Source organism: Barbus barbus (assembly GCF_936440315.1).
Source record: "Barbus barbus genome assembly, chromosome: 21".
Taxonomy (NCBI): domain Eukaryota; kingdom Metazoa; phylum Chordata; class Actinopteri; order Cypriniformes; family Cyprinidae; genus Barbus; species Barbus barbus.
Window position 1 is genome coordinate 11,511,471 of NC_136749.1, and position 9,410 is coordinate 11,520,880.

The 9,410-nt window shown below is 37.5% G+C and overlaps 1 protein-coding gene across 1 annotated transcript in view; it reads right to left on the reverse strand.

The window, feature by feature from the left end:
* rapgef5b (Rap guanine nucleotide exchange factor (GEF) 5b) overlaps positions 1 to 4,070 on the reverse strand; it is a 60,164-nt gene extending 56,094 nt beyond the window's left edge. Inside the window, exons 1-5 of the mRNA XM_079445986.1 lie at positions 3,726 to 4,070; positions 1,957 to 2,022; positions 1,471 to 1,577; positions 734 to 855; positions 354 to 522 (exon numbers count right to left, since the gene is read on the reverse strand). Of these exons, the coding sequence (XP_079302112.1) occupies positions 354 to 522; positions 734 to 855; positions 1,471 to 1,577; positions 1,957 to 2,022; positions 3,726 to 3,854 (593 nt within the window). The 5' untranslated portion in view covers positions 3,855 to 4,070. The remainder of the gene's footprint in view (positions 1 to 353; positions 523 to 733; positions 856 to 1,470; positions 1,578 to 1,956; positions 2,023 to 3,725) is intronic.
* Positions 4,071 to 9,410: the final 5,340 nt, after the last annotated feature.

Sequence of the window (9,410 nt, forward strand, 5' to 3'; positions counted from 1 at the left end):
TCATAGATATTGTGTTATAGAATAAAAAAGTTGAGGTCCACTGGGAGAGCACTGATAAAGAACTGATGTAAAACTTTAGCCTGCATCAAAAAATCTTTTGGATCCCAAGCCGAGAAAAACAATCCAAGTGATAAATAATCACAACTGACATAGTAATTAAAAACCTCTTTTGTATATGTTTAGCTCTGCTAAGGTAATCAGTAAAGGTTGTTGTCGGGTCCAGGCACGTTCTGTTTGTGCTGGATGGTAAATTAAAAGCTATTAAATTTTACAATCCTGTGGGACAAGATACTTAATGACCTCCGATCTAAGAAAAAACACTATCTTTAAGCTTTATGTGTAAACGTGCTCACCACTTCTGGGTTCCACTGCGGAGCTGCACGTATGGGACCAGCTGTAGCAGCAGATGTACTGCATTCGTCCAGTTGACCTGATTTCTGAAATCACAGCTCTGGGCCTCACATTCCTCAAACGTGAACTGGTACAAAGACCTGGAGTCCTCAAACACATTGTTCTGCTCCACTGGACATAACAGGGGAACAACAGGGTTAAACATCTGACAAAAACCAGTCTGGACTTTCTTTTCTGCTAAGCCACCTCATAGGGAGCCAGGCCGTTTTGCAGATTCACTATGCATGTAGTGCTTGTAATATAATCAATAAATCATCCAAACTCTACAGCATATGTATGTGCCTCCGATCCAATCATTCACAGTAACAGTATGTCTATGCACCTGAAAGCAGAATGCCCAAGTCCAGGAGAATGTTCCAGATTTTGGAAGCTATTGTCCTGTTCTGGATAAATTCACAATGATCCATCAGCCATTCCACAAGCTCCAGACCAATATATGTCCTCCTGAGAATATGCCAGATGAGAACAGGAAAACAGTTTACTAAACCATTATAATAATTTTTTCAATAAATAAATAAACAAACACTGGCTAATATTTAGCTAATTGTTTGAAAAAGATTTATAAACCACTTTTACATTTTTGTACATTTTGAAAACTTGAAAATACCGAATCAGTTTCTTTAAGTTAAGTTAAATTGTGAAATATTTCACGATTGAGTGATGTATATCCAATTGATTTTCTGTTGAAAGATGCGTGGTATTTTGTACAAAGAAGTTTGATTTAAATGTGAAGAATCTGAAATATATCTTATTTTATATAATAACATATGGTTTAAGATTATTCAAAATCCCAAAACCTTTTTATTCGGTTAAGATTTTAAATTAAGCTGAAAGTTTATGTATCTCAAAATTTTCAGTGTCAAGACTTTTGGGCCCAACCATATGTGATACTTCATATATGAAGGCCCATTCATTTATTTTTTTTGTTTTAAGCATTTATGGTCCTGAAATACCTCAACAGTGTACAAGGGTTAAACTTTATAGCTATAGTTATCAGCCTTTGGGGTGAATGGCCGTATATTATAACCAGAAATCATACATTATTGCAGTGAAACCTACCTGATTATTCTTGCCAGTTTAATATGTGCTTTCCAGTTATCCTGGCCATTGGATAAGAAAGCATTCCTCAGCGCTCGGCCAGCACAAGGTACATTATTCGCGCAAGCCTTCACAACACATAGAGAACATTTTTAACTCATGATAAAGCAGAAAGATTTTGACAATAACATTTGATAACACTGTCAGGATTAAATCAAGATAAGTGTGTCAGAATTAAACAAGAAAAAATATTAAACACTATTTATGCAAAATATAGAGTATAACTGTGTGAATACTCTTCATGTGTTTACCAGGATGTGTTTTTATTCATCTCAATCTCCCAGTTGGTTAGGAAGCTGTATCTTAACAGTTATATAACCTAAAACAAGTGCTGACAATAACTCATTCGATCAATCAAATGAATTACACTTTGACACCATGAAACAACCAGATTTTCAAGTCACCGAAGAGCTGAGAGCAACAACGGGAGGTAAATGCCTGATATACCTTGTGTCTAGTCTGTCCTGCATTTGAACAGCAGATGGACTCAGGTGGCTGCTTGTGAGATATGATCTAACAGAGAGTGAAAGAGGTTAAACATCTAAAAAAAAACAATACAGCTCTTTGTACTCAGACAATACACTTTGTCTGCTGTTTCTTATCTTAAAACAGCAGCGATGACGATTTCATAAAACATTCATTCATATCAACATCATGTCTAGGTTTTCCAATTTAACCACTTTTATTTACAAAATGTAAGTTTGTTGAAATATCAGATTGGTTGAAACATAGACCTGCGAGAACGTACAGATTACACAACAAATGACATAAACAATAAAAGCTATATTATAATATCAAAACACAGGCAACAGAATTGTGAAATATACAGGTAGCTGGCAGAATTGTGTCTCCAAAGAAACCAGTTAGAAAAAGCGAAGCAGCCTGTTGTGAACTCATTGTGTACTTTAGCTAATTGACTCATGTGGGTTGTTGGGGAAACACAAAGTCATATTTGTTGTCAGTGTAAACAGCAGCTCTAACCCCATGTCTAAAATGTGTTGAAACAACAGGGGCCATTTACTAATGCTATTACATAATGAAGAGATCAGCAACACGTGATGAACTGAGAGCTGCTTTAGTTATTATTCTGTCAAACATTAGAATTATTTTGAGACCTCTTCCATTTGTACAAAGATGTCAAAATCGACTTTACTTCAGGACAAATATATTGCTCTGTGAAAAAAAGTGTTTGCAAGTTCAAAACATGCAAATGCAATACTGAAATTATATTATACATGGTAAATGTTAATATTCAGGTAGCTGAAATTACATGTACTTCTAAAACAAATATAATTAATTAAAACTACTTAAAATATACATATACACACACACATATATATATATATATATATATATATGTGTGTGTGTATATGTATATATATATATATATATATATATATATATATATATATATATATGGATCTATATACATCTTTTTTTTTTTCAAAATTTCCTTATAATTATTAATACAACCAGTTTTATGACCTTATTTTAATTGATCCACAAATCAAAACAGAATGTGTGTGTGTGTGTGTGTATATATATATATAAGCAAACCAAGCATTTTTAGCATTGATAATAATATGAAATGTTTAATGACCACCAAATCAGCATTTTAGAATGATTTCTGAAAGCTCATGTGGCACTGCAGACTGGAGTACTGGCTGCTTTGCCATCACAGGAATAAATTACATTTTAAAATATTCATACTAAAATAGAAAAGTTATTTTAATTTGCAATGAATTGGGCTACTGAATAGCAATATTATCATCTAGCTGTATTCATCATCAAATAAATGCAGTCTTGGTGAGAATAAAAGACTTATTTCAAACAAAAACAAAACATTTACAGCAATCTTACAGACCCTATCAAATTATTCTAGTGTATGCATACATACAATATAGGTATGCATTATATATAATCAAGTTACCATCTAAAACTTATTTGTATAATTATTTCAGTGGTCTCATATGCTATGAGGCTACATATAAAATTTCTGAAATGCATTGACATCGTCTTTGTGTTGAAGAAACATTCACCTCATTTAAGGTTTAAAATCCCACCCAACTGGTTTCCCTTTAACCTATTCTCATATTACAGCCTGTCCAATGAAATTATTAGTTCAGCTGTTCTCAAAGTCACTGTTGGGAGTCATTTACAAAGCAAACTTTAAACAAATACTACACTTAAAGTGAAGTCAGTTTTAAAACACTTACAACTTCCAGGTTCTTCTTAAACTGAGAGCCATTCTTCAGTAAGAGAGGAGAATCAGTTCTGCTCCTGTGAACTTCAAGGACTTTACTTATGAGACCCTTAATAGAACCAGTCGGACTCTCGTCCACCATCTCCAAGTCCAGGACAAGTCAGCACAGGTTGGAAGTGAAAAGCTCGGATTCCCACATAGAAATCAGTGACTGATGTTGACCAACAGGTGTGCACATGAAATCGATAGTCGTCTATAACCAGAAAAAGTACAGAGCTCGTTTACACACAGCAGACATCGTGACAATGGCAGACACGCGAGTAAACATAGGTGTGGGGTTGAATAGGTAATGTCACGTGACCCGAGTGGGCTGTAGCTATGAGATCACTGATACTGTTGCTAGTGTTAACCTGAATTAAATGATTTAAAATAGTTTTTGTTACTGCATATGCCACTGTGGTAAACGGATATTATTGGATATCTCATTATGCTACAATTTAAAATTCATGATCCAGAATGCCTTTGTAATAAAGCGACGCATGTTTTTGTATTATCATCAGTAAATTCTACTACATAATTTCTGCTTGTATTCGACTTGAAATCAAATAGATAAATGACAAAACGTGTAATAATCGCTTTATTAATAATCGTGCGCGTTGTGCCCTTCATTAAAACTGGCGCTTGACTCAGCACAAGAAGATTGAAACGTTTTCCCGCGTGAAGGTGAGGCTCCATAGAACAAGGCGGTTGTTCTAAATGTAGATTGTGACATCATAAAACTCTGATGTTTCAGGTGAAACATTCTGCAACGCTCATTTTGCTCATTCTGCTGCTAAATCACGGTAGCCATGGGTCAAAGTAGCTCTCGTTGCAAAGAGGCAGAAAAAGATTTTGGGCGTGTGTACAATTTCCATGGTACACCGCCACAGTCTTCTTTCACTAGTTTGGTGGAAGCCCATCCACATCTAGTTGGTGTTGGAGAGGAGGATGTGGATGGGGAAAATAAGAAAGGGAGGAAGGAGGACACCTCTAAGAAAAAGAAAAAGAGGCTCAGGTTGTGGAGGTGGACCTTTTGTTGGAGAACTGGTCAAAAATACAGCAGGAAGGCCAGCTCAGTTCAGGGTGAAGATGAAGCTCAGGGTACTGACGCAGTGGCAGTACCATCTAGAAGACGTTCTGATGGTAAATGGCATGTTTTAAGAATATGTACAACAAGAATCCAAAAAGTTAAATACTAATTAACAGCTTAGATGCAGTAATATGAGTATCCGCTATGCAATATGCAATTAATAATTCATATTGTTTGATTGACTGACTTCAGCATGTACCATGTCAGACTGGAGCACTGACGTTACACAGACTCCAGCACGCACTGCATCAAACTGGAGCGCTGACGTCACCCAGAATCCAGTACGCACAGTGTCAGACTGGAGCATTGACATCACCCATACTCCAGACCGCAACGCTTCTGATTGGAGTGGCTATATCGCTCAGACTCCAGTCCGACGCACCCCTTCCAATTGGAGCAATGACATTGCCCAGACTCCAGTCTGCACCACATCAAACTGGAGCATCAGTGTCATCCAAACTTCAGCTAATTCCACAGAGGTCTCTGTGTCACCTCTGAAAAGGCAGCTGGAGAAAAATGTAAAGATGAAAACTGAGGGTAAGTTTACTGCCGCAATAACACAACACACACATTCTCTTGATACTATATCAAGCCATTTTATTATTTTTTTTTTTTATTAAAGCTGCAGTCCATAAATTTTGCCTCTTTGTCGCCATCTCTATTTGAAAACGTGGAATTGCAGTTGCTTGCGGAATTATCTTCCTTGCGTGGGCTGTGCTCCGGCCAGGGCCGGCGCTCCGCACACGCACATCACGCACTGCGCGTAGGGCACCAAGTGCTTGGGGGGGGCACCAAAAAATCTGGGTCGTGAAAATATCATCACAATATAGGCTACTAGTATAAATAACAAATAAAATATTTCTAGCATGTTAATATACAAAAGCAATACAAAAGTAATATAGGCCTAGACCAAATTAGTCGAGAAAAAGGTGAATCTCTGTGCCAGTCTCCCTCTGGTGCCCCGCCTTCCCCACCTCCCAGTGGTCTGTTCAATTATGCTTCAATCAATTTCAAATTTGGCCGACACCGACCTCAGACATGGCCTCGAAAAGGCACCAAGAGTCGGGGGCGGAAAAAAGAAGAGACAGCGGGATGATGCTCGCGCGTCGCTTGCAGGTAAGACAATGTTTTAAATAAAAATGTTAGTTTTGTGCGTGTAGTATGCATGTCCAGGGGCGTCGGCGCGTCCGCGTCGCTAGTAGTGCAAAAGATCCGGGGCTTTAGCCCTGCATGTTGAGTCTTTTATTTTAACGGGGTCCGGGGGTTTCTCCCCCGGGAAATTTTGAAACTTGGGCTGTTAAAGATGCAGTTTGTTTGAGAAGGAAAGGAAGGCCAATCGTTGGGGTCCTCATTGTCATATTTGAATGACAAATAAAGCTAATTTTCCCCCTAGGTAGGCTATACGTTACAGATGTGTGTGCATATAGCTATTAGTGCAGAACGTTCCCTATTGTAATTTCTTCGCTTCAATATAATGCCTATCTGCCTCTTGGTAAGGTGAACTTTAGAAAAACCCTGCAACTGAACGTGATGTGATTTTGCCAAATTAGACCGCTTAGATAAAGTTTTTTCGTTGTTGTTCTATGCGGTCATTTTCAAGAGGTTCGGCCAAGGGCGACATCTGTTGGTGAAACTGAAATTAGAAAAAAAAAACCCACAATCTCAGTGTTTGTATATTTTCATATTCACAGAGTTGTCAAATTATTAGGGCTGGGAAAAGATTAATCTCGATTAATCGCATCCAAAATAAAAGTTTGTGTCTACATGATATATGTGCGTGTACTGTGTATAATTATTTTGTATATAGAAATTATATATACAAAATAATTATACAAAATTATATATACAAAATAATTATACAAATTTTTTTTTTCAAAGCTCAAACTCATCAAAACGTACCTGCGTTCATCAATGGGGCAGGAACGTTTAAGTGGTCTGGCTGTCATCAGCATCAATGGGGACGTGGCTCAGAAACTGTCATATGATGACCTGATAGCTGATTTTGCAGCTAGGAAATGTAGGCGTGTGCCTCTGTAGGGCCTCTGACAACTGATGGTAGTGAAAATGTTTAATATAGTTCTATAGAATAGCAGAATGGTCTCTTTATAGAGATGTAGTCCCTCTGTTGAGTAAATTCTACTGTGCAGTTATGTATGGTTATTTGCAGTTTAAAATGTGCACTTTAAAATTCATACTTCATAAAATTCATACACTTATACTGTTATTTGCACTTTAAACTTTTTTTGCACTTTTAACTTTCTGTGTTTACATTGTTCTGTTCCAATTATTTATTTGCAGCAGTTATTTTGGAAGTAAAGAGAACCTAACTAAGAAATTCTGAATGGTAGTTATTTCTTTGGTGGTGGTGGGGGGGGCACCGCCAAGCGTTTGTGCTTAGGGCACCCAAATGGCTAGCGCCGGCCCTGGCTCCGGCACAGCTCCAGCACAGATTAATCTCTTTTGAGGAGTATGTGTGACTGTCAGTCACCGCAGTGGACATTTACTGTACTTCGCAATCACAGAAAGTATTACCATAAATCGTGCTACCAATGGTGATTTAATCTAAAGATCGGTTAGCTCATTTCACATCAAACCATGCAACTTATTAATATTGTTGTACTTTATTCTCAAATTATTAATGTTAACAAAATCAGCATTGCGTGACTATGAGTATAGTGTGTATTAGCGTGTAGATTTCCATTTCTGTCCAGTCTAATCTAATTGTCATGCCATTCGAATTTCATATTAAGAAATTCTTTTAACCCAAAAAGCAAATTATGCTCCATTCAAACTGGTTTTCTTTAAAATACAAATCTTGTGTAATCCCAGGCTATCTATAATCAGAAGCATATTTAAAACTGGAATATTATTTAATTTAATTCACATGTGTTTCATAAACGCATAATCCTTTCTGGATTACAATCCACCATCAAAATTATACATTTAATTATTCTAGCTGCTGTGAGAAAAGGCTAAATGATCCGCCACCTGCAGGATCCTCACATTCGATATCCTAGGGGCCAGGACAACTTATGTTTACAGACGTGACGTAATGACTCAGTGCCATGCTTGAATTTCCCATCAAAACCTACCCGTACCACTCAAATTAGAAATCATTATTATAAAATAACCGTTGTGAATCGGGTTAAAGTAAGGCGAGAGTTTTGAACACTGGCTGGTTATGTACTTGCTCAAATATTGATTTTGGATCATTTTTAACCAAACAAAAGTTTAATTAAACAAGAATTGGACAACACTGCAGTCAATGCTTGATATGTCAACTAAGCCTGTTTTTCCTTTAATAGTTATCAATTCCTGCCACTATGTGATCGGTGACATGCTGGGTGAAGGGACTTTTGGAGCTGTGTATGAGGGGAGTCGTCTGCAGGATGGCTTTAAGGTTTCATCTTTTTGCTTATATCTATATCCAGCTAGCAGATTAATAATCTGAATTGGATTTATTTGATCACTGCATTTATATTAATTGTAAATACTTTTTAGAAATCTGTTTGTTTTATTTATTAGGTAGCAGTGAAATATGTCGCAAAGACGGAGAATGTGGAATACATCAGTATTGTAAGTAGGCTGTGCTCTCTACTTTCTCCTCTGTCTATTCAATTTACTGTAAAACATCTCATATTATTATATCTGATTTTTCAATAGACAAGTTTCCATTGAGATCATTTTGTGAAATACTGGTCTGAATCCTAATTGGGAAATCCATATCCATCTAACCATCACAAAAATTGTATTTCCTCTAGCCAGGTGATTCCAAGCTGCTTCCACTAGAGGTTGCACTGCACATCCTCGCCAACAGAGGCCCCAGCATTCCAGAAATAATCCAACTGCTGAACTGGCAGGACCAGCATGACCATTATATTATGGTGATGGAGCGCCCCTCACCCTGCGAGGACCTGTTTGAATTTGCAGAACGCCACGGAGGCAGCATCGATGAAGGCTTAGCTTGTGTCGTCATGCGGCAGACAGCACAGGCTGCCTACATGTGCTGCCGCCGTGGGGTTCTACACGGCGATATCAAACTTGAAAATCTGCTCATTAATAAGGAGACCCATGAAGTCAAGTTAATTGATTTTGGGTGTGGCGACCTCCTTAAGAAATCGGCCTACAAGATATTCACTGGTGTGTATTATCCCTCAAGCCATAAAATTGGAACCATTGTTGTGAATCATATACCTGTAGCAACAAATGCTAATGGATGCTTAGAAAAATGCTGTGATATTGCAAACTTACAGATGTTTCAAAATCACTTTCCTCCAGGCACTGACCAGTACTGCCCCCCGGAGTTTAAGAAGAAGGGTGAGTACAATGGGAAGCCAGCAACAGTCTGGTCCCTTGGTGTTCTCTTGTTTGCATTGGTGTGCGGGGATTTTCCCAGCGCTGATGACTTGAACAAGATCAATGCAAACAACTTCTCCAAAGCTGGCTTGTCTGAAGGTGAGCGTTTCATGAAGCAAATTGTATAAAGATGTTTTAGAATAACATGATCAGAAAGAAAGTGTGAAGTTCAAAGTAATAATCAGACATTTTTTTACATTGTTCTTCATAGAA